We start from the raw sequence: 25,021 nt of genomic DNA on the forward strand, positions 1-25,021 counted from the left end.
AACTGCATAATGCATTATGGCACTGTGAAAACTGAATAATGGTTTATTGCACTCTGGCTTGCTTCCAAAATCAGCCAACAATGCTACCCAGAAAAATAAGCTCAATCGATATTCTCAGTATGGACATCATGGGAGTCGAGGCGAAGAGACCAAAAAAAAGACAAAGTCAAAGGAAGCTACAAAGAGAAAAAAGAGAGAGTGATTGAGCAAGAGCCCAGACAAAAGTAAATCTCATCTCATCTCATTATCTCTAGCCGCTTTATCCTTCTACAGGGTCGCAGGCAAGCTGGAGCCTATCCCAGCTGACTACGGGCGAAAGGCGGGGTACACCCTGGACAAGTCGCCAGGTCATCACAGGGCTACAAAAGTAAATCTTGGACTTAATTTTACTCATTAGCGAGAGCTAAGAGGCTTCTGTTTAACTAGTAAATCATATTACTTGCTATGTGTTGAGTTGTTGCACTTGCTTGCTGTTTAGTTGTTGACTTGCTAGTGTTTGATCATAAGCTAAGTTGGTCCATTTCAGTAGAAGTTTAGCTGCTAGTTACATCTTGAGGTGATGTTCGGCCCTGGTCACACTACAGCTCATGATGGGTTTACGATGAAAAATTAGTAGCATCGCCAATAGTCATGCGATGCACAGTGAATGTTCTCAGAGCGTCGTGTGTTGTTTTTTAGGTGTATCCGCCTCATGAGTGGCCAAAAACGTTGTGAAAAATTTCAATTTGGTGGCAATGTTTTCATCAACAAACTAAGTGGTGAATACTCGGAGATGGGTTTGGGAATACTTCCTGAAGCTTTAGGAAGCACCACCACCAAGCACCTCATTTTCATCAATAACTCATCGCAAAGCATTGCGAGCTGTAGTGTGACCGTTGCCTTAGAAAATTTGCTAGATAATACTCAGACATCAGTACTGTAGTTAGCAAGTGCTCTTGCTTCGGTTGCTGTTTCAATTTGTTGGCGAGCTTCCCACCCAAGTTTGCATCATTTTGTGTCATGGCCATCCAAGTTTTGTAAAGTTAATTTAGTTGACAATGTGTTTTTTTGTCTGTTAGTTTCTTATTCTTTTTGTTATGTTAGCGTTAATCTCTGATATCACAATAAATAAAACTATGTGGTTTTGTCATTGTGGCAGCGGGGGCGTGGTCGAGCACCGGTCTGTGACAGGAGGGCGGAGTCAGGGAAGGTAAGTGGCAGATTCACTTCACCTGAGAGCAATTAACCTGCGTTTGTGTGTCTTCCCAGGGACCGCGCCCTATTTAGGGAGGGAGAGCGAGAGCAGAGGAGATCTCTCCCGAACCAGACACCTGATGTGTGTGTGTGCGTGTGTCTGCGTAAACCCTATTGTGTCCCCTGAAAAGTGGAACAATAAAACTGTTTGTTGAACCTGATCTCTGTCCTGCCGTCCTCTGTGCTCCACCCACACCTAGGGAAAGCTACAGTGGTGCCGAAACCCGGGATATGGAGCACCAACCCAGCAGCCCCATGGAATCCTCCCCGTTCACCGACCTGGTCCACGCCCTCGCCACGGCTCAGCAAAGCCAGCACCAGGCGCTCGTCACACTCCGAAAGGAACAAGAGCGGCGCTTCGATGCCCTGGTGCTGGCCCAGCAAGAAGATCGCAAGGCGTTCCGGCGTCTCCTCGCGTCGGCGGGGCCCACCAGCGCTCCGGCCGCGGGCCCGTCTCCCCTCACCTTAACTAAGATGGGCCCGCAGGATGACCCCGAGGCTTTCTTCACGTTATTCGAGCAGGTCGCTGAAGCCTCGGGGTGGCCGATGGAGCAGCGCGCGGCACGCCTCCTCCCCCTCCTGACGGGAGAGGCGCAGCTGGCTGCACTACAGCTCCCCGCCGATCGCCGGCTGGCCTACGCCGACCTTCGCCGGGCTGTCCTTCAGCGCGTGGGGCGCACGCCGGAGCAGCAGCGCCAGCGCTTCTGCGCGCTGCGGATGGAGGAAGTCGGCAGCCCGTTCGCGTTCGGCCAGCAGCTCCGGGACGCCTGCTGGCGGTGGCTGAGGGCCGAAGATCGCGACGCCGAGGGAATCGTCGATCAGGTGGTACTGGAACAGTTCATCGCCCGCTTACCAGCAGGAGCCGCGGAGTGGGTCCAGTGCCACCGCCCGGCGTCGCTGGATCAGGCAGTCGAGCTGGCGGAGGATCATCTGGCGGCTGTCTCGGCGGCAGGACAGCGGATGTCGACATCTCTTCTCTCCTCTTCTCTTTCTCTCTCTCTCTCCCCTCCTTCTGTGTCCCGTCCTCGCCCCATTCCCCCACCGCGGAGGCGGGGGCCGGCACCACCCCTGCCGGCCCGCCGCACCCGCGGTGCCCTCCCGTTTCTCCCTTCTGTGTCTGTCTCTCCCCCACCTCAGGTGAGTGAGCCCCAGAGCACCGGTGCAGAGGGGAAGCCCGGGCCGGTTTGCTGGCGCTGCGGGGAACCGGACCACCTTCAACAGCAGTGCACAGCAATGGAAGTGGGCGCGGTGGTTCGGATCCCCGACGCGCCAGAGGCCGCCCTCGATCGGGCCGGAGCGTATCGCATACCGGTGAGTATCCAAGGGGCTACATATCAGGCATTGGTGGATTCTGGTTGTAATCAGACCTCAATTCGCCAAAGCCTGGTTCAAAACGAGGCATTGGGGGGAGCACAAGGGGTGAAGGTTTTGTGTGTGCACGGGGATGTTCACAGCTACCCTTTGGTGTCGGTCCATATTATTTTCAGAGGGGAAAAATTTATAGTGAAGGCGGCGGTTAATCCTCGCCTTACCCACTCGTTAATTTTGGGGACTGATTGGCCGGGATTTCGGGGTTTAATGACGCGCCTAGTAGAGAGTGGGTCCTGCCAGTTGACAGGGGGAGGTCCCGGTGTCGTTTTGGCGGGAGCAGCTGTCGCGGAGCCGTCTACGTCATCTCCGCGTCAGGGTGAGGAGCCACCGGCTCCTCCTCTCTCTATTGGGGAATCCCTCGCGGATTTCCCATTAGAGCAGTCGCGAGACGAGACTCTGCGGCATGCGTTTGACCAAGTGAGAGTAATCGATGGTCAAACGCTCCAGCCGAACGCCACCCCGTCCTTCCCCTACTTCGCGATTATGAAGGATAGGTTATACCGAGTGACGCAGGACACTCAAACTAAAGAGCGAGTCACGCAGCTTTTGATTCCAAAGAGCCGCCGGGAATTGGTATTCCAGGCGGCTCACTTTAATCCCATGGCTGGACACTTAGGGCAGGATAAAACACTAGCCCGAATAATGGCCCGATTCTATTGGCCGGGGATTCGCGGCGATGTCCGTAGGTGGTGTACGGCATGCCGCGAATGCCAGTTAGTAAATCCAGCGGCCATTCCAAAAGCGCCATTGCGCCCTCTACCGTTAATCGAGACCCCGTTTGAAAGAATTGGGATGGATCTCGTCGGGCCATTAGATCGGTCAGCACGAGGGTACCGCTTTATATTAGTTCTAGTGGACTATGCAACGCGATACCCGGAAGCAGTGCCTCTGCGCAATATCTCAGCACGCAGTATTGCAGAGGCACTCTTCCGCGTCATCTCCCGAGTTGGAATCCCGAAAGAGATTCTGACTGATCAAGGCACTACGTTTATGTCACGAACACTACGCGAACTGTATGGGTTATTGGGGATTAAGCCGATCCGCACCAGTGTATATCACCCACAAACGGACGGTTTAGTAGAACGGTTCAACCGCACCCTCAAAAATATCATTAAAAAATTCGTAAGTGAGGACGCACGTAATTGGGATAAGTGGCTCGAACCCTTGCTGTTCTCAGTGCGAGAGGTCCCTCAAGCCTCCACGGGGTTCTCCCCGTTCGAATTATTATATGGGCGTAAGCCGCGCGGCATCCTAGACGTGCTGCGGGAAAATTGGGAGGAGGGACCTTCACAAAGTAAGAATGAAATTCAGTACGTTATGGACCTGCGCGCAAAACTCCACACGCTCACCCACCTAACTCAGGAGAATTTGCGGCAGGCCCAGGAACGGCAAGCCCGCCTGTACAACAAGGGTACGCGCCTTAGAGAGTTCACTCCGGGAGATAAAGTACTCGTACTCTTGCCCACGTCGAGCTCCAAATTAATCGCCAAGTGGCAAGGACCCTTTGAGGTCACACGGCGAGTCGGGGATGTCGACTATGAGGTGAGGCGAACAGACAGGGGTGGGGCGCTACAGATTTACCACCTCAATCTGCTCAAACTCTGGAACGAGGAGGTCCCCGTGGCGTTGGTGTCGGTAGTTCCGGAGAAGGCGGAGCTGGGGCCGGAGGTTCAAAAAGGGAATTTGGCATCACGTACCTCTCCGGTCCCCTGTGGAGACCACCTCTCCCCGACCCAACTCACGGAGGTCGCCCAGTTGCAGGCCGAGTTTTCGGATGTGTTCTCGCCCCTGCCCGGTCGCACTAACCTCATAGAACACCACATAGAGACACCCCCGGGGGTGGTAGTGCGTAGCCGCCCTTATAGACTACCCGAACACAAAAAAAAGGTGGTTCGGGAAGAACTTCAGGCCATGCTCGAAATGGGCATCGTCGAGGAGTCCCACAGCGACTGGAGCAGCCCGGTGGTCTTGGTTCCCAAGGCCGACGGCTCGGTCCGGTTCTGTGTGGACTATAGAAAAGTCAACGCGGTGTCTAAATTCGACGCGTACCCAATGCCTCGTATTGATGAGCTGCTCGATCGACTAGGCACGGCTCGCTTTTACTCGACACTGGATTTAACGAAGGGATATTGGCAGATCCCCTTGACTCCATTATCCCGGGAGAAAACGGCCTTTTCCACACCGTTCGGCTTACACCAGTTCGTCACACTTCCGTTTGGGCTGTTTGGGGCGCCCGCTACGTTTCAGCGGCTGATGGACCGGGTCCTCCGGCCCCACGCCACCTATGCGGCCGCCTACCTGGACGACATTATCGTTTATAGTAACGACTGGCAGCGGCACCTGCAACACCTGAGGGCCGTCCTTAGGTCGCTGAGACGGGCGGGACTCACGGCCAACCCAAAGAAGTGTGCGATTGGGTGGGTGGAAGTACGGTATCTGGGCTTCCACTTGGGCAACGGGCAGGTGCGTCCCCAAATTAATAAGACAGCAGCGATTGCGGCCTGCCCGAGGCCCAAGACCAAAAAGGGGGTGAGACAGTTCCTGGGGCTGGCTGGCTACTATCGTAGGTTTATACCTAATTATTCGGACGTCACCAGCCCGCTGACTGACCTCACTAAAAAGGGGGCGCCAGATCCGGTCCAGTGGACGGAGCAGTGCCAGCGGGCTTTCTCTGAGGTAAAGGCTGCACTGTGTGGGGGGCCACTTTTACACTCCCCTGACTTCTCTCTCCCTTTTATGTTACAGACGGATGCGTCGGACAGAGGGCTGGGGGCCGTTTTGTCCCAGCGGGTGGAGGGGGAGGATCGCCCGGTCCTATACATCAGCCGGAAGCTGTCAGTGCGTGAGGGGCGCTACAGCACGATTGAGAAGGAGTGCCTGGCGATCAAATGGGCGGTCCTCGCCCTCCGGTACTACCTGCTGGGGCGCTCTTTCACCCTCTGTTCGGACCACGCGCCCCTCCAGTGGCTCCACCGCATGAAAGATGCCAACGCGCGGATCACCCGTTGGTATCTGGCGCTCCAACCCTTTAATTTCAAGGTGGTCCACAGGCCGGGGGCGCAGATGGTCGTGGCGGACTTCCTCTCCCGTCAAGGGGGGGGGGAGTCGGCTGCGGGCCGGACGGCTGCCCGGCCTGAGTCGGGCGGTGGGGGTATGTGGCAGCGGGGGCGTGGTCGAGCACCGGTCTGTGACAGGAGGGCGGAGTCAGGGAAGGTAAGTGGCAGATTCACTTCACCTGAGAGCAATTAACCTGCGTTTGTGTGTCTTCCCAGGGACCGCGCCCTATTTAGGGAGGGAGAGCGAGAGCAGAGGAGATCTCTCCCGAACCAGACACCTGATGTGTGTGTGTGCGTGTGTCTGCGTAAACCCTATTGTGTCCCCTGAAAAGTGGAACAATAAAACTGTTTGTTGAACCTGAGCTCTGTCCTGCCGTCCTCTGTGCTCCACCCACACCTAGGGAAAGCTACAGTCATATTGCTGTAAAATCCTGCAATATTACTCTACCTTGTCAGTCAATACGTTTCTTTAGATTCTGCTGGTGTTATGGTTCAACTGGCTTCAACTTGTAAACAAACCCACGTGCACAGCTATCTATGAGGGAGCTCAAAGCACGACTTTTCTTTACATCAGTGGCGTAAAAGTGAACTACAGTCTGTAACTGTAGGGGAAGCCTGAGAGCAAAAAAAACTATCCATCCATTATCTGTAGCCGCTTATCCTGTTCTACAGGGTCACAGGCAAGCTGGAGCCTATCCCAGTTGACTATGGGTGAGAGGCGGGGTACACCCTGGACAAGTCGCCAGGTTATTGCAGGGCTGACACAGAGACAAACAACCATTCACACTCAATTTAGAGCCACCAATTAGCCTAGCCTGCATGTCTTTGGACTGTGGGGGAAAACAGACCACCTGGAGAAAACCCACGCAGACACAGGCAGAACATTCAAACTCCACACAGAAAGGCCCTCGCCAGCCACTGAACTCAAACCCAGGACCTTCTTGCTGTGAGGCGACAGTGCTAACCACTACACCACTGTGCCGCCAGCACGTTTTTAACAATTTTTTTAAATCTCCTCTCATCTCATTATCTCTAGCCGCTTTATCCTGTTCTACAGGGTCGCAGGCAAGCTGGAGCCTATCCCAGCTGACTAGGGGCGAAAGGCGGGGTACACCCTGGACAAGTCGCCAGGTTATTGCAGGGCTGACACAGAGACAACCAACCATTCACACTCAATTTAGAGCCACCAATTAGCCTAACCTGCATATCTTTGGGGGAAACCGGACCACCTGGAGAAAACCCACACAGACATGGGCAGAACATGCAAACTCCACACAGAAAGGCCCTCTCCAGCCACTGGGCTCAAACCCAGGACCTTCTTGCTGTGAGGCGACAGTGCTAACCACTGTGCCGCCAGCACGTTTTTAACAATTTTTTTATTCCAAAACAAAATTACAACCAAAGCATGTTTTCTAAGAGGTGTGCCATTCAAGGCTGTTCAAGTGTAGCCAATAAAAAAAAGCGGACTGTTGATCCATTATAGCCCAAAGTTGGCAGGACACTTACAGAATGAATGGGTTCAATTTGTATGACAGGACGGTGTGACATCTGCTCCATACATTTTGAAAAAGATAAATTTGTGAGGCAGATTCACATAGAAGGATTTGAGTGACATCTGGTACGTGGAACAGTTCCTACAACCACAGGAATTAATTTGATGTGGACACCAAAAATGAAATGAAATGAATTGAATTGATGTATTTTTATCTTTGAGAGGCAGAGCGGGCTTAGTGCAGCCAACACATTTACAGCAAACAGTAATCAATAAGAACAAAACAAAGAACAAGACTTTGGTGGAATGGTGGACTTGAATGGAATACACAGTCTTTCAGGAAAATCTGATGTCTTGCCCTCCTTAATAACTCTTGGCCACAAGTACAAGACAGTCTATTTGAAACCAGTTTATTGAACACAACGATACAGTACGAGGTGCAATCAGTTCATCTCAAAGCTGTGCCATTGATCCTGAGCACAGGAGCATAAATCTCTTGCTAAAGAGGCTTTCCTTCCCAATCTTCTTGATAAGCAGGAAAGCTCCTGCATTATTCATACCACCTATCCTAAAAGCAATTTGCCCTTTGTTATTCTTGAGTTCATTCTGCATTTTCTTCATAGCCAAGCCCCTGATTCGCTGTAGAAGTTCTGCGATGGTCTGTATGTAACAGTTTTATTGAAGGTGTTGGCCAAATAACAATGGAACAATGAAGCAGGGCTGAAAGGCCTTCATTTAATATTCATTCCGAAAGACTTGATGAGAATATTATTAACCCTCACCTTCTGGAGCGCTGGTACCTTTTAAGTGATTTTGAAAGGGGTTGGTTGGAAACTTTGGAGAAAATTATGTGCAACAGAAGCTTACACAGGTTTTGAATGGGTAGTAATAAGTATTGTGTCTTGTTACACAGTCAGGCAATGAGAAGCAGTCAACGGACTGGATGATGAATTTCCATGAAGGAAAAAAGTGGCATTTTTGATTGGACAAAGGTTTAACTTAGAACCTGGAAGATTTGACATTAAATGATACTTGAGTGTTCCACAGTTGAGATGTTATTTAGCTCTTGCAACTCAAACTCTCATCTCATCTCATTATCTCTAGCCGCTTTATCCTTCTACAGGGTCGCAGGCAAGCTGGAGCCTATCCCAGCTGACTATGGGCGAAAGGCGGGGTACACCCTGGACAAGTCGCCAGGTCATCACAGGGCTGACACATAGACACAGACAACCATTCACACTCACACCTACGCTCAATTTAGAGTCACCAGTTAACCTAACCTGCATGTCTTTGGACTGTGGGGGAAACCGGAGCACCCGGAGGAAACCCACGCGGACACGGGGAGAACATGCAAACTCCACACAGAAAGGCCCTCGCCAGCCCCGGGGCTCAAACCCAGGACCTTCTTGCTGTGAGGCGACAGCGCTAACCACTACACCACCGTGCCGCCCCTGCAACTCAAACTATTTTACTAATTTTTTTTAAGCATAGAATCTAAGAAGACATGACTTTAACCTTTTAGAAATGTGTTAACCCGTCTCAGGTAACAATAACCAGGGCCGCGTTAACCCTTGCCGAGGCCCTGGGCAGACACCCCCCCGAGGCCCCACCCCCGCCTGTTGTCAACTGCGCTCAGCAAATTCACCCCCCCCAGATGTGCCTGTCTAACACAGAAACTTAAATAATGACAGTGGCACAATTAGAAATACTATTGAACGATAAAACTTTATATCCATCAACACCTATTTAATCGAGAAAAGGCAATGGTGAAATAGGCAATTGCATGGTGAAAAAATCCATCAGATATCACGGTTAACAAGTCTGGTTAACTAAAGTTTAGCCTCAAGAAGCCTTTGAATGAGTGAGTCAATGAACAACATGTCAAGAACATAACCGAGGCCTACAACACTTTCTTTAGTATTCAGAACAAGAACATTCATTTGGTATATAACCGTTCGTTTTCATTTTGGAATCCAGGCGACTTTTAACTTGTGAAAACAAAGAGCGATAACAAAGAAAGAAAAATATCTTGCTTCTCAGAAATAAATCTCAAAATGTTAGGCTATGTGAAACATTTCATCCTTTCACACACGTAATGTCCCAAACAGCAGTGGCACACAGCTTTGCACATTCAGTTTGACAGCCATGGGTCAACTTACAAGGGCATTTTCCTACTTTTTTGGAAAACGAAGTCATTAATTAAATCATTGAACTCAAGCTGGCGTCACGTGTGAAGACATGGTGGACAGTGATCATATTGACAATGACGCGTGATTTATGCGACGGGACAAGGTGGGCTTCCTTACGGGTGGAGAAATGCATCAAAAATTTTATCAATATGATCAAAACTTCTGAAAATATCATTTCATTTTTTCCGATCTTGCTACCTCCGAGGCCCCCTAGTGGCCGAGGCCCTGGGCAGCTGCCCATGAAGCCCATTAGGATAACGCGTCCTTGACAATAACTAATTTCTTTATGGCTGGTTTAATTTGGTTCTTAAATGAGTAACAGGGTTGAAAATAACAGGGTAGTTTTTTCTTCAGGGTGGCACGGTGGTGTAATGGTTAGTGCTGTTGCCTTGCAGCAAGAAGGTCCGGGTTCGAGCCCCGTGGCCAACAAGGGCCTTTCTGTGCGGAGTTTGCATGTTCTCCCTGTGTCCGCGTGGGTTTCCTCTGGGTGCTCTGGTTTCCCCCAAAGGTTAGGTTAACTGGTGACTCTAAATTGACTGTAAGTGTGAATGGTTGTCTGTCTATGTGTCAGCCCTGTGATGACCTGGTGACTTGTCCAGGGTGTACCCTGCCTTTTGCCCGTAGTCAGCTGGGATAGGCTCCAGCTTGCCTGCGACCCTGTAGAACAGGATAAAGCGGCGAGAGATGAGTTTTTTCTTCACATGGAATTAATGTAGTTAACTAACATTGTGAGGTCACTAAGGATATTCTCATGGTTTACTTAACATATTATTTGAGATGAATAAGTGATTTTCAGTCAAAAATTTGAGTACCAGGGTCACCCAAAGGTCAACATCACAATATCAATGAAATTACTTTTGTTCTTCTCATGAGCTTCAGGAAATTTGAATGTAATGTAACTTTCTGTTCAACACATGAATTGGAATATTCCAAATATGTTATTGGAGAGGATGTGTTTCAGTAACAGGGTTGAGTGAATGCTGTGGAATTAAAATGTGCATTTTTCCATATAGACAGCATGGTGGTATAGTGGTTAGCACTGTCGCTTCACAGCAAGAAGGTTCTGGGTTCGAGCCCAGTGGCCGACGGGGGCCTTTCTGTGTGGAGTTTGCATGTTCTCCTGTGTCTGTGTGGGTTTCCTCCGGGTGCTCCGGTTTTCCCCACAGTGCAAAGACATGCAGGTTGGGCTAATTGGTGGCTCTAAATTGACCATAGGTGTGAATGGTTGTGTGTCTCTCTGTGTCAGCCCTACGATGATCTGGCGACTTGTCCAGGGTATGTCTCGCCCATAGTCAGCTGGGGTAGGCTCCAGCTTCCCCGCGACCCTGCACAGGATAAGCGGTTATGGATAACGGATGGATTTTTCCATACAAGATGTCAAGGATAACTGATGGAAAAAGACATTTCAAGGATGTTGCAGAAAAAGTAATACAATTTCTGATGTATTTTAATGATTAGATTTCAAGGTCAAGTACAGTGGTGCTTGAAAGTTTGTGAACCCTTTAGAATTTTCGATATTTCTGCATAAATATGAGCTAAAACATCATCAGATTTTCACACAAGTCCTAAAAGTAGATAAAGAGAACCCAGTTAAACAAATGAAACAAAAATATTATACTTGGTCATTTATTTATTGAGGAAAATGATCCAATATTACATATCTGTGAGTGGCAAAAGTATGTGAACCTTTGCTTTCAGTATCTGGTGTGACCCCCTTGTGCAGCAATAACTGCAACTAAACGTTTGCGGTAACTGTTGATCAGTCCTGCACACCGGCTTGGAGGAATTTTAGCCCGTTCCTCCGTACAGAACAGCTTCAACTCTGGGATGTTGATGGGTTTCTTCACATGAACTGCTCGCTTCAGGTCCTTCCACAACATTTCGATTGGATTAAGGTCAGGACTTTGACTTGGCCATTCCAAAACATGAACTTTATTCTTCTTTAGCCATTCTTTGGTAGAACGACTTGTGTGTTTAGGGTCGTTGTCTTGCTGCATGACCCAATGTCTCTTGAGATTCAGTTCATGGACAGATGTCCTGACATTTTCCTTTAGAATTCGCTGGTATAATTCAGAATCCATTGTTCCATCAATGATGGCAAGCCGTCCTGGCCCAGATGCAGCCAAACAGGCTCAAACCATGATACTACCACCACCATGTTTCACAGATGGGATAAGGTTCTTATTCTGGAATACAGTGTTTTCCTTTCTCCAAACATAACACTTCTCATTTAAACCAAAAAGTTCTATTTTGGTCTCATCCACAAAACATTTTTCTAATAGCCTTCTGGCTTGTCCATGTGATCTTTAGCAAACTGCAGACGAGCAGCAATGTTCTTTTTGGAGAGCAGTGGCTTTCTCCTTGCAACCCTGCCATGCACACCATTGTTGTTCAGTGTTCTCCTGATGGTGGACTCATGAACATTAACATTAGCCAATGTGAGAGAGGCCTTCAGTTGCTTAGAAGTTACCCTGGGGTCCTTTGTCACCTTGCTGACTATTACACGCCTTGCTCTTGGAGTGATCTTTGTTGGTCGACCACTCCTGGGGAAGGTAACAATGGTCTTGAATTTCCTCCATTTGTACTCAATCTGTCTGACTGTGGATTGGTGGAGTCCAAACTCTTTAGAGATGGTTTTGTAACCTTTTCCAGCCTGATGAGCATCAACAACGCTTTTTCTGAGGTCCTCAGAAACCTCCTTTGTTCATGCCATGATACACTTCCACAAACATGTATTGTGAAGATCAGACTTTGATTGATCCCTGTTCTTTAAATAAAACAGGGTGCCCACTCACACCTGATTGTCATACCAATTGATTGAAAACACCTGACTCTAATTTCACCTTCAAATTAACTGCTAATCCGAGAGGTTCACATACTTTTGCCACTCACAGATATGTAATATTGGATCATTTTCCTCAATAAATAAATGACCAAGTATAATATTTTGGTCTCATTTGTTTAACTGGGTTCTCTTTATCTACTTTTAGGACTTGTGTGAAAATCTGATGATGTTTTAGCTCATATTTATGCAGAAATATCGAAAATTCTAAAGGGTTCACAAACTTTCAAGCACCGCTGTATAAACTGATTTTGGACAGGCAAAATTCTTTACAAACATTACTAAATTGTGCTGTCATGGATTTTCAAATGCTCACTTGATTAACTGTGATCATTACCTAGGACTTTTTTTTATCATTCTAGGTGCACTTTTTCTACAAGTCAACACTGTTATAAACAATAATACCAATGGGTATGTTCATTGATTAATTACCTTTTAGTAAAGCTGTGAGGATAGCCAGGTCAATGTCCTGGTGTCCCTCTGAACCCATCCGAAACACAGTGATCTGAGACAGAGAGAGAGAGAGAGAGAGAGAGAGAGAGAGAGAGAGAGAGTTATATCAAATATAATACTGTTCACTATTATACATTAGTCTTGAACTGAGCTTGTCGTTTGTACTTGTTCCTTTGCTGAAAATGATCTGAACACCATACCTTGCTTCATGGTAAAATAATCGTGATTAGTACAATTCCACAGATTTTATGAATAAACTGCAAGAATGCATAATGCCTAACTGTCTGGGTGCAGCTGAAGGGCACCTTGTATGGACAATATCCCAGAATGCTTAGCATGCAAGAGATCTGCGGCGCCAGCTACGGATCTGATGGCATTGATACAACTAATCCAGGTCTCGTTCCTGGTTAAAGTTAATGAGGAGGAGTGTGGAAGGCCGATTTGACGGGGCGTGGACATGACCCGAGGCACTTTAATTCTCTAAACACAGCATGAAATGAAGGCTTATTGAGGAGGGGTATGCGTGTTTGGGAAGAATGAAATGAGAAGAATAAGTGTGTGCGTGTGTGTGTGTTTTAGAGAGAGAGAGAAAGGAAAGAATGAGATGAGCAAGTGTTTGCATGGATGTATGTGTGGGGAAAAAACAAAGATCTGTGTGACATTATAGATAATGTGCAGATTATATATGTGTATGACATATTGGCTAAACTTATAGCCAGTCAGAATAAGTACTCATGATCATTACTGATAATCTGCTATGTGTCTGTTCCACAAGCAGCTGTAGCTGTGACCTTTACAATATCTCCTTATGTCTCTGATTAAACTTCAGTCACTGCAACTTGCAGCCCACCTGTATGTGTGTGTGTGTGCGTGTGTGTGTGTGTGTGTGTGTGTGTGTGTAACATCAGTCATTCCTTTTAGCTTTTCCTATATTAACTTAATGCTAAATGTCACACACACACACACACACACACACACACACACACACACACACACAAATATGTTGTCTGAAAATGACTGCTGAACACAATAGAATGAATGAGAGTATGCTGGATCGAAACAGATACATTAAAGAGAGAGACAGAGAGAGAGAGAGAGAGAGAGAGAGGGGATCTTTTGTGTTGCAAATCAACAGCTAAATGGATAGATAAATAATGGTTGGATGAATGAATGACATGTTAGTCATTAAACTAGAAGATTAAATGGATATAAACTGGTAAAGAAAAGAAGGAAGGAAGGACGGAAGGATGGATGGAATGAGCAAGCACAAATGAATGAATTAACAAAGTACAAAAAGTGCAACATACTAGAAAGGAAGAAAAAAACGATCTGTTGTGTTGTAAATTAATATATACGTGGATGGATGGATGGATGGATGGATGGATGGATGGATGGATGGATGGATGGATGGATAAGTGGATCAAAGAATTGATGAGGGGATATTAAGAAAGAAGAAAGTAAAAAGAATTTACATAGACAGTTAAATAAAGAGAATGTATGGAAGAAAGAAAGAAAGAAAGAAAGAAAGAAAGAAAGAAAGAAAGAAAGAAAGAAAGAAAGAAAGAAAGAAAGAAAGAAAGAAAGAACAATGGATTATGGATGGTTAGATGAGTAGACAGAGGAATAGATGGCTGGTAAAAACAAAAGGAAGGAAGGATGGAATGAACAAGCACAAATGAACAAATAAACAAAGTACAATAAATGTATAACACAAACCCCATTTCCAGAAAAGTTGGAATATTTTCCAAAAAGCAACAAAAATAAAAGTCTGTAATTTGTTAATTCACGTGAACCTGTATTTAACTGGTAAAGTACAAAGGAAAGATTTTCAGTAGTTTTACTGACCAACGTAATTGTATTTTGTAAATATAAATGAAGTTAGAATTTGACTTTTTAATCGTATGGGATCTGAGGATACTAATTGTTGCAGTTTTGCAATTGGAATTTTTGTCCATTCTTTCTTGATACAAGACTTCATCTGCTCAACAGTTTGTGGTCGCCGTTGTCTGATTCTCCTCTTCATGATGTGCCATACATTCTCAATAGGAGACAGATCTGGACTGGCAGCAGGCCAGTCAAGCACATGCACTCTGTGTCTACAAAGCCACGCTGTTGTAGCCCATGCAGAATGAGGCCTGGCATTGTTCTGCTCAAATAAGCACGGACTTCCCAGGAAGAGACATCACCTTGATGGCAACATATGTCTCTCTAAAATCCCAATATACGCCTCTGTGTCAATAGTACCTTCACACACATGCAACTCACCCATGATGTGGGCACTGATGCCCCCCAGACCATCACAGATACTAGCTTTTGCATCTTTCTTTGATAACAAACTGGACGGTCGTGGTCACCTTTGGCACGGAGAACTTGACATCTGGTTTTCCAGAAAACAAGCTGAAATGTGGAGTCATCTGACCACAGCACACATTTCCACCGTCTTTCAGTCCATCTGAGACGAGTTATGGCCCAAAGAAATCAGTGGTGTTTCTGTATAGAATTGATGAATAGCTTCCTCCTTGTGTAATACAGTTTCAGGTTGCAATTCTGGATGCAGTGATGGACTGTGTTAAGTGACAACGGTTTTCTGAAGTACTTGCGAGCCCAGGTGGTTATATATCACATTAGCATGACGGTTTCTCAGGTAGTGCCACCTGAGGGCTCGAAGGTCACGCACATTCAACAGTGGTTTCCGACCTTGCCCTTTACGCACTGAGATGTCTTTGAATGTCCTGAATTTTCTCACAATATTCTGTACTGTAGCGTTTGAAAGACCTAAAATCTTGTGTTCAAAAATGTTTTTTGAATTGACTAACAATTCTCTTATGAATTTTGGCACAAAGCGGTGAGCCACGACCCATCCTTGCTTGCAAAGACTGAGCCTTTGGTGCTGCTCCTTTTATATCCAATCATGATACCAATTAACCTGCTTATTGTGGAATCTTCCAAAATGGTGTTACTTGAATATCTTTTAAACTTTTCAGTCTTATTTTGTCTCTGACCCAACTATTTTTTGAATGTGTTTCAGGCGTCAAATTCTAACTTTGTTAATATTTACAAAATACAATTAAGTTGGTCAGTAAAGCTATTGAAAATCTTGTCTGTGTACTTTTGTCAGTAAAATAAAGGTCCACATGAATTAACAAATATCCCAACTTTTCTGGAAATGGGGTTTGTAGAAAGAAAGAAAAAAATGATCTGTTGTGTTGCAAATCAGTACGTACAGTGGTGCTTGAAAGTTTGTGAACCCTTTAGAATTTTCTGTATTTCTGCCTAAATATGGCCTAAAACAACATCAGATTTTTACACAAGTCCTAAAAGTAAATAAAGAGAACCCAGTTAAACAAATGAGACAAAAATATTATACTTGTTCATTTATTTATTGAAGAAAATGATCCAACATTACACATCTATGAATGGCAAAAGTATGTGAACCTTTGCTTTCAGTATCTGGTGTGATCCCCTTGTGCAGCAATAACTGCAACTAAACGTTTCCGGTTACTGTTGATCAGTCCTGCACACCGGCTTGGAGGAATTTTAGCCCATTCCTCCGTACAGAACAGCTTCAACTCTGGGATGTTGGTGGGTTTCCTCACATGAACTGCTCACTTCAGGTCCTTCTACAACATTTTGATTGGATTAAGGTCAGGACTTTGACTTGGCCATTCCAAAACATTAACTTTATTCTTCTTTAACCATTCTTTGGTAGAACGACTTGTGTGCTTAGGGTCGTTGTCTTGCTGCATGATCCACCTTCTCTTGAGATTCAGTACATGGACAGATGTCCTGACATTTTCCTTTAGGATTCGTTGGTATACTTCAGAATTCATTGTTCCATCAATGACGGCGAGCCGTCCTGGCCCAGATGCAGCAAAACAGGCCCAAACCATGATACTACCACCACCATGTTTCACAGATGGGATAAGGTTCTTATGCTGGAATGAAGTGTTTTCCTTCCTCCAAACATAACACTTCTCATTTAAACAAAAAAGTTCTATTTTGGACTCATCTGTCCACAAAACATTTTTCTAATAGCCTTCTGGCTTGTCCACATGATCTTTAGCAAACTGCAGACGAGCAGCAATGTTCTTTTTGGAGAGCCGTGGCTTTCTCCTTGCAACCCTGACATGCACACCATTGTTGTTCAGTGTTCTCCTGATGGTGGACTCATGAACATTAACATTAGCCAGTGTGAGAGAGGCCTTCAGTTGCTTAGAAGTTACCCTGGGGTCCTTTGTGACCTCGCCGACTATTACACGCCTTGCTCTTGGAGTGATCTTTGTTGGTCAACCACTCCTGGGGAGGGTAACAATGGTCTGGAATTTCCTCCATTTGTACACAGTCTGTCTGACTGTGGATTGGTGGAGTCCAAACTCTTTAGAGATGGTTTTGTAACCTTTTCCAGCCTGATGAGCATCAACAACGCTTTTTCTGAGGTCCTCAGAAATCTCCTTTGTTCGTGCCATGATGCACTTCCACAAACACGTGTTGTGAAGATCAGACTTTGATAGATCCCTGTTCTTTAAATAAAACAGGGTGCCCACTCACACCTGATTGTCATCCCATTGATTGAAAACACCTGACTCTAATTTCACCTTCAAATTAACTGCTAATCCTAGAGGTTCACATACTTTTGCCACTCACAGATATGTAATATTGGATCATTTTCCTCAATAAATAAATGACTAAGTACAATATTTTTGTCTCATTTGTTTAACTGGGTTCTCTTTATCTACTTTTAGGACTTGTGGGAAAATCTGATGATGTTTTAGCTCATATTTATGCAGAAATATCGAAAATTCTAAAGGGTTCACAAACTTTCAAGCACCACTGTACATGGATGGATGGTTGGATAAGTGGATGGAAGAATGGATGAGGGGACATTAAGAAAGAAGGAAGAAAAAATAATTTACACAGGCAATTAACTAACACGGTGGCACGGTGGTGTAGTGGTTAATGCTGTCGCCTCACAGCAAGAAGGTCCGGGTTCGAGCCCCGTGGCCGGCGAGGGCCTTTCTGTGTGGAGTTTGCATGTTGTCCGCGTGGGTTTCCTCCGGGTGCTTCGGTGTCCCCCACAGTCCAAAGACATGCAGGTTAGGTTAACTGGTGACTCTAAATTGACCGTAGGTGTGAATGGTTGTCTGTGTCTATGTGTCAGCCCTGTGATGACCTGGCGACTTGTCCAGGGTGTACCCCGCCTTTTGCCCGTAGTCAGCTGGGATAGGCTCCAGCTTGCCTGCGACCCTGTAGAACAGGATAAAGCAGCTAGAGGTAATGAGATGAGATTAACTAACAGGAATGTATGGAAAATGGAAGGACTGAAGGAATGATGATGTACATCTGAAAATGAAGAGAGTTCGATTTGTATGAAGTCTGATTGCTGTTGGGCAAATTGTTGATAAGAACAGAATTAGAAAGGAGGGAGAGCGGAGAGAGATATTCAGACCTTGTTGGATTTGAAGAAACACTGCAGATGTGCAGACAGTGTAGAGAGGCTGCAGTGCGGTACATGGCGGAGTGCGGTACATGGTGCAGTGCGGTACATGGTGCCCTGTAGTCCACTGAGACGAGTTGTTGTATATTGTGTGGTGCAGTGTAGTTGTGTGTTAGGGCTTAATCCATTTGTCATTTATTGGACGAAAACTCAGCAAGGTATTTCAGAGGGTCACACTGAGAGGGAGGACAATTCATCTTCATTTGGTAGCAGATAAATTTCCCTCCTCTCCTGTCATCTCTCTCTCTCACACACACACACACACACACACACACTTAAATGCATATGCACATATACAGTATATGTAGGCATATCTCCACATCTCCTTACTTCTTCACTTGATTTATTTCATATTCATTTTTACTTCATTCATTTTTCTATACCTCCATCCATCCCTTTCTATCTGCCGCTCTACCAATCTACAATCTGTAAGTATAGATGTATTGTATATTTCTATTTTTCGAATAAGTTTTTCACAATTCTTTTCTGTTCTTTTTTCCTGTGGCAGAATGATTGTACAACATACATCTTTAATAGAAAAAAAAAAAACCCACCCACGAATTTGGTGCACAAGTTTTAATTTATTTTGGCTTTTCTGAAATCACCACAGGGTCAAAATTATGCATACAGCACACCTAATATTAGGTTAAATGTCCCTTAGCAAGTTTCAGTTTGACCAGATGCTTTTGGTAGCCATCAGCAAGCTACTGGCAGAATTCTAGTTGGATATTTGACCAAATTCTTGGCCAAATTAGTTGAGTTCAATTAAATTTGTGTATTTCCTGGAACAGACCTGACTTTTAAGCACAGTTCACATATTTTTGATAGGGTTGAGGTTAGAACTTGTTTTAAGCTTAACATTAGCCTGCTTTATCCTCCACAACCAGCTTTGTTGTGTGTTTGGGGTCACTGTCCTGTTAGAACACCCAATTGTGTCCAACTTTCAACCGTCTGGCTGATGGTTTGAGGTTATGCTGAAAAATTCTGAGATTCTTCCTTATTCCATCCAGTTGCATGTGCAGCAAAACATCCCCAGAAGACAATGCTACCACCACCATGCTGAAAAGTTGGTACAATGTTCCTCTGTCCCTCTGGTCATTGAGGCTAAACAACCCAGCTTTTGTGTCATGTGACCACAAACTTTCCTCCAAAAGCCTCTTTCTTTGTCCATGTGGTCAGCTACAAACTTTAGTCAAACTTGAAGGTGTCAATTTTGGAGCAGGGGTTGGGTGGCAACCTCTCAGGCCATGGTGATGTAAAACTCACTTGACTGTAGACAGTATTCCAGCAGCTTCCAGTTCATGCCAGGCCTGTACCTTAGTGGTTCCTGGGTTGTTCCTGACGATCCAAACTAATTTCCTTTCAGGTGAGGGGGACAGTTTGGGTCTTCTTCCAGCAAAGTGGCTTGGCAAAGTGGCTACACCAACCAATAACTTGTACTGTAGTTGCATACAACTATTTGAACTGATGATGTTAGAATGTGAAATTGTTTAGAAATGTCTCCAAGAGACATTCTGGAGTTGTGTAAATCTATGATCCTCTTTCTCAGATCTGCACTGAGCTCCTTGGACTTTCCCATTGTGCGGTGTGTAGGGTAATCCAATGAGTGCTGTCAAACATATCCTTTTGGCGCTGAGAAGTTACCAGCTGTAGTCAACCATGATCACTAACAGGAAGTATAAAGATATTTTGGAACTTTCAGCACCACTGAAATAATAATCTAAGTGGGCATATGTATATTTTTTACTCTGCATGTTTAATGTTGAACCTGTGTTGTTGTTTTTTTCAAAAAGCCCAAATAAATTAAAACTTGTGTGCCATATTCTTGGGTTGTTTTCTATTAAAGCTATATGTTGTATAGTCATTCTATCACAGAAAAAGAGCAGTTCAAAGCAATCATTGAAACCTCAATAATGCCATAATATTCCTGTCCTCGTGTGTAAACTTGAATGTAACTGTAAAAATGTGTTAACAATAGCACCTCCCCAGCAGGACCATTCCAATCCAGCAATAAGTAGCCATATGGAAATTATGTAGTGTATGCATGTGCGTATGCATAGACAATCGTCTGACTGAGGAATAAACAGCAAGCAGCACATTAGGCTCATAGCACTATTCTGTCCCTGCTGACTCTCATCTGCAATGAATCTTTAAACAGTAATAATGAAAGGCATTATGGTCAGATGTAGATGATGATTTGTCTCAGATCACAGGCTCTGAAGTGCTTTTATCCCAAATGGTAAAATGCTGCAATCAATATTTATAAAATTACAAAAGTAGACCCGGCGTCCTGGACGTCAAACATCCTGATCTGAAATAATGTTGTGTGTAATCCTAACAGTATAAATCAAACAGTACCAAATTAAAAATACTTTGGATGAGAAGACCTGCACTTAAAGGTAGACTACCTTTCAGATTTTTCAAGTGTAGGTCATAAAAAGAATTTTCCCCGACACCCAATTATTTTTGTTTAGTGGACCGAAAGCTACTGAATTTGAATCACAGACTTCCAATTTTATGATTTTTTTTTTAATAGAACAATTAATGACTTTAGGGTCACATGACCCTAAATTCTCCACTGTTTTTTTCCTGCTTCACCATGACCCAGTTAGGGGTCATCCATAATTTTCATCATTATCACAAGCGTAGAAACCGTACGCGGGGGGGCATACACTTTTTAAAAATGAAAAAATGATGATCCGTCAATGTGCGAATCGGCGGCCGCCATGTTAAAAATTTCGCGCCACATCGGTGTTGTCAGCTAGCTCTACACGCTTTCTTTCTTCAATACAACAACAATGGCTGACCCAGATTTTGACCGCATTTACAAATTTGTGAATAGCAGAAATACCGCTATTCACAAGACTCCTTCAAACGAGTACGAGCAGTTTTTAAACGTTTATTGTTTCCTGCATTCATCTGAGAAGCGGCAGGAGGCAGTTAGGGCAGGACAGGCTGCTTGGAAAGAATCAAAAACGAACGTTTCAAAGCAAGCTGAGCTGTGCCGGCAAGCGATCGTCCGGATGGAAAAAATCGAGTCAACTTTTACAATTCAGGATTATTTCTCTCGTAAAACGGTACGTAGGATATCATATGGGTATTTTGTACTTGCATCAGCAGTCAGTTGAATTTTATACAGGCAGTCTTCTTTTCTTCCATTTCAGAATGAAAGTCCTGCACGACCAGCCCCAGCTCCAAAATATGTTTTATTCTTTATTTTCAACATTTAATCTGGAAGCAAAAACAGCGACTCTCTTTTAAGGGGAGCTGGTTCCTTTGGGCTCCTCATGAACAATGGATTTCCTATTGTTCATGAGGAGCCAAAAGGCAACAGCTCCCCTTAAAAAGACAGTCCCTAATTTTCAAAAATGAATCGCCTGCTTTCTATGAAAACTTCTGGACCCGTCTTGTGTCTTCTTTTCTTCTCTTGTGAATCTTTGTATTGTCCTGTCATCCGATTTTAATAAAAAGTAATACAAGACATGGTTTTATTTTGAATTCCTATTCCACGTAGATCCATCATCATTTTTTGTCCGCTAATGTACACTTTTTTTTTTGGGGGGGGGGGGGTTGCTCAAAAGTCTACTCTTTGTAGACTCATGATAATGATGAAAATTATGGATGACCCCTTAAAGATACTATGTCATGCATCACGTGGTGGGCTTTCCCCATTCGTGCAAGGCATTGTGGGATACAAATTTGAAACAGGAGAGAAAAATGGAGGACGTGAGTGTGCGAATGAAACGTGAAAGACTGACTACAGTAACAGAAAGCGAGAAGAAAAGACGTGATGTTATATACGAAGGAAAGGAAACGCAGGACCAAACTAATAAATATCGGCGCTCAGCGAGCACCTCGGTGTGATCAGCTGTTCATTTAGTGACAGAATGATGGAACTGTCAGTGCACGCTCAAAGGTAAACCTGTAGATGGCAGTAATGCAGCACTGTGGATGCCAGCTGCTGTAAAACCCAAAAGAAGAAGAAGAAGGTAAACCTGCGTATGCGCACACGGACTTTCTCTGTCTGCTTGACTGCACAAAGTGTACGATTTCATGCACATTATTTGCTCAGGAATCCCCTCAAATTAAATAACTTCCCAGCCACAGAATGGCCTGATATTTTGTGAGATATTACAGAAATAAACATATATCACAATGACCACGTTTCAGAGGGAACTAAATTTCACTAAATTTCGATTTTATGAACTCGACAGGCTGTCTAGCTTTAATGCTTGCAGTAATATGCATCCAATAAAATCTCATCCAGTATTTTCTAACAGACTGGTGTCTCCAGAGAGAGAGAAAGAGAGGACTCCTCCTTTCCTGACAATATGATGAATCGAATCATTGCTTTCTTGTTGTGGATTCCATGGAGAGATGGATTGAGAAAGAAATAAAAACAGAGCTGATTCTAATGTCCCTTCGTTAACATCTTTCATGTACAGAATATATGAATATTTATCACAATTACAACCACAAACACCAAGAACATCAGAGCAGTGTGTTTGGAGAACCTGAACTGACTGTGAGAGGAGGCCGACTTCACTATCAAGAACTGTTTATATCCCACACATCAGCAATTTTCTCAAATTATATTTTTAAATTGTGCAGTGGTCTGCCACCTGTCGCCTCACAGCAAGAAGGTTCTGGGTTTGAACCCCGCGGCCGACTATGTGGAGTTTGCATGTTCTCCTCGTACCTGTGTGGGTTTCTTCCGGGTGCTCTGGTTTCTTCCAATCCAAAGATATGCAGATTGGGTCAACTGGCTACTCTAAATTGCCCATAGGTGTGTGTGTGTGTGTGTGTGTGTGTGTGTGAATGGTTGTTTGTCTCACCCAAAGTCAGCTGGGATTAGTTCCAGTTTCCCCATGACCCAGACAGATAAGTGTTATACTAGTGCATCTCAAAATATTGGAATATCGTGAAAGAGTTGAGTTTTTCGTTTTATTTTACATATAAAGTGAAATATTTCAAGGCTTTTTTGTTTTAATTTAGATGACGATGGCTTAAAGCTCATGAAAATCAGAAATCCAGTATCACAAATTATTAGAGGGCAGCACGGTGGTGTAGTGGTTAGCACTGTCGCCTCACAGCAAGAAGTTCTGAGTTCGAGCCCCATGGCCGGCGAGGGCCTTTCTGTGCGGAGTTTGCATGTTCTCCCCGTGTCCGTGTGGGTTTCCTCCGGGTGCTCCGATTTCCCCCACAGTCCAAAGACATGCAGGTTAGGTTAACTGGTGACTCTAAATTGCCCGTAGGTGTGAATGTGAGTGTGAATGGTTGTCTGTGTCTATGTGTCAGCCCTGTGATGACCTGGCGACTTGTCCAGGGTGTACCCCGCCTTTCGCCCGTAGTCAGCTGGGATAGGCTCCAGCTTGCCTGTGACCCTGTAGAACAGGATAAAGCGGCTACAGATAATGAGATGAGATGAGACAAATTATTAGAATCTTTCATTTCAAGTTTGAGTAAAACAGTATAAATACTGTGTATCTCTTGGTCTAGTTCAGTACATGACTGCTGAATTAATAGTTGTCCAGAAGACGATCATCGACACCCTCCACAAGGAGGGGAAGCCACAGAAGATCATTACTGAAAGGCTGGCTGGAAAAAGTGCACAAGCTACAGGGATGACTGCAGCCTTGAGAGGATTTTTTAAAAAAAAGTCGATTCAAGAACTTGGGAGAGCTTCACAAGGAGTGGACTGAGGCTGGGGTCAGTGCATCAAGAGCCACCACACGCAGACGTCTTCAGGGAAGGAACTACAACTGTCTCATTCCTAATATCTCACTCCTGAACCAGAGACATCAGAAGCGTCTTACCCGAGCGAAGGAGAGAAAGAACTGGACTGTTGCTCAGTTGACTTGATAAAACACAGTGGACCAACACCAGCAGGTGACATGGCACCCCAAATCATCACAGACTGCAGAAACTTCACACTGGACTTCAAACACCTTGTATTCTCCACTCTTCCTTCAGACTCTAGGACCTTGATTTCCAAATGAAACGCAAAATTTACTTTCATCTGAAAAGAGGCCTTTGGACCACTGAGCAACAGTCCAGTTCTTTCTCTCCTTAGCCCAGGTAAGATGTTTCTGATGTTGTCTCTGGTTCAGGAGTGGCTTGATATTAGGAATGGGACAGTTGTAGACCTTTTCCTGAAGACGTCTGTGCATGGTGGCTCTTGATGCACTGACACCAGCCTGTCCACTCCTTGTAAAGCTCGCCCAGGTTCATGTAATGAATATAGAACATATGAAAGTTTATGTACTTGAATTATATTATGAAAAAAAACTTTTTTTCACGATATTCCAATATTTTGAGATGTCCTAGTAGATACTGGATGGATGGATGGATGGATGGATGGATGGATGGATGGATGATTGTCAAAAGACCATATTTAACATTATGTTAACATTTCAACGAAATATTTTAACCCTAATATACAGAGTACTTCAAATCACTTTCAGCCTCACACACACTCACCTGTTTTTGAAGCAATTTGAATGGAAGAAATGAAGCAGATGGGATGTGAGCTTTCCAACTACCAAGTTGATGTCCTTGAACAAACCATGGACTTTAGCATCAAGGCTACGTCCACATTAATGTTTTTTTTTTTTAAATAAAAACGATCTCGGTCCAGACGAGTGTTTTAGCTCTGGATGAGAAATAATCTCTGTCCACACTAACATGCAGATCACATGATCGTTGACGTACACTGGGCATGCCATTAAGGGTATAAACAACTGGTGCTACTTGTTTTCGTCCAGAAAAGGGTCATATGATTGGGGCATGATGAATCAGGGAAGCGGATGTGGGATGTCTGCATCATCGTTTCCAAATGTTTCTGCTTTTGCCCGTCAACCTGTTCTGTTTCCAAAAGTCTCCGTTTTTGGG

General features: G+C 44.9%; 1 protein-coding gene across 1 annotated transcript in view; it reads right to left on the minus strand.

Moving 5' to 3' along the window:
* Positions 1 to 25,021, minus strand: part of trpm3 (transient receptor potential cation channel, subfamily M, member 3) — a 421,760-nt gene that overhangs the window by 72,485 nt on the left and 324,254 nt on the right. Inside the window, exon 9 of the mRNA XM_060906727.1 lies at positions 12,616 to 12,688. Coding sequence (XP_060762710.1) covers positions 12,616 to 12,688 — 73 coding nt within the window. The remainder of the gene's footprint in view (positions 1 to 12,615; positions 12,689 to 25,021) is intronic.

This window comes from Neoarius graeffei, chromosome 24 (assembly GCF_027579695.1).
Source record: "Neoarius graeffei isolate fNeoGra1 chromosome 24, fNeoGra1.pri, whole genome shotgun sequence".
In the NCBI taxonomy this organism is placed as follows: Eukaryota; Metazoa; Chordata; class Actinopteri; order Siluriformes; family Ariidae; genus Neoarius; species Neoarius graeffei.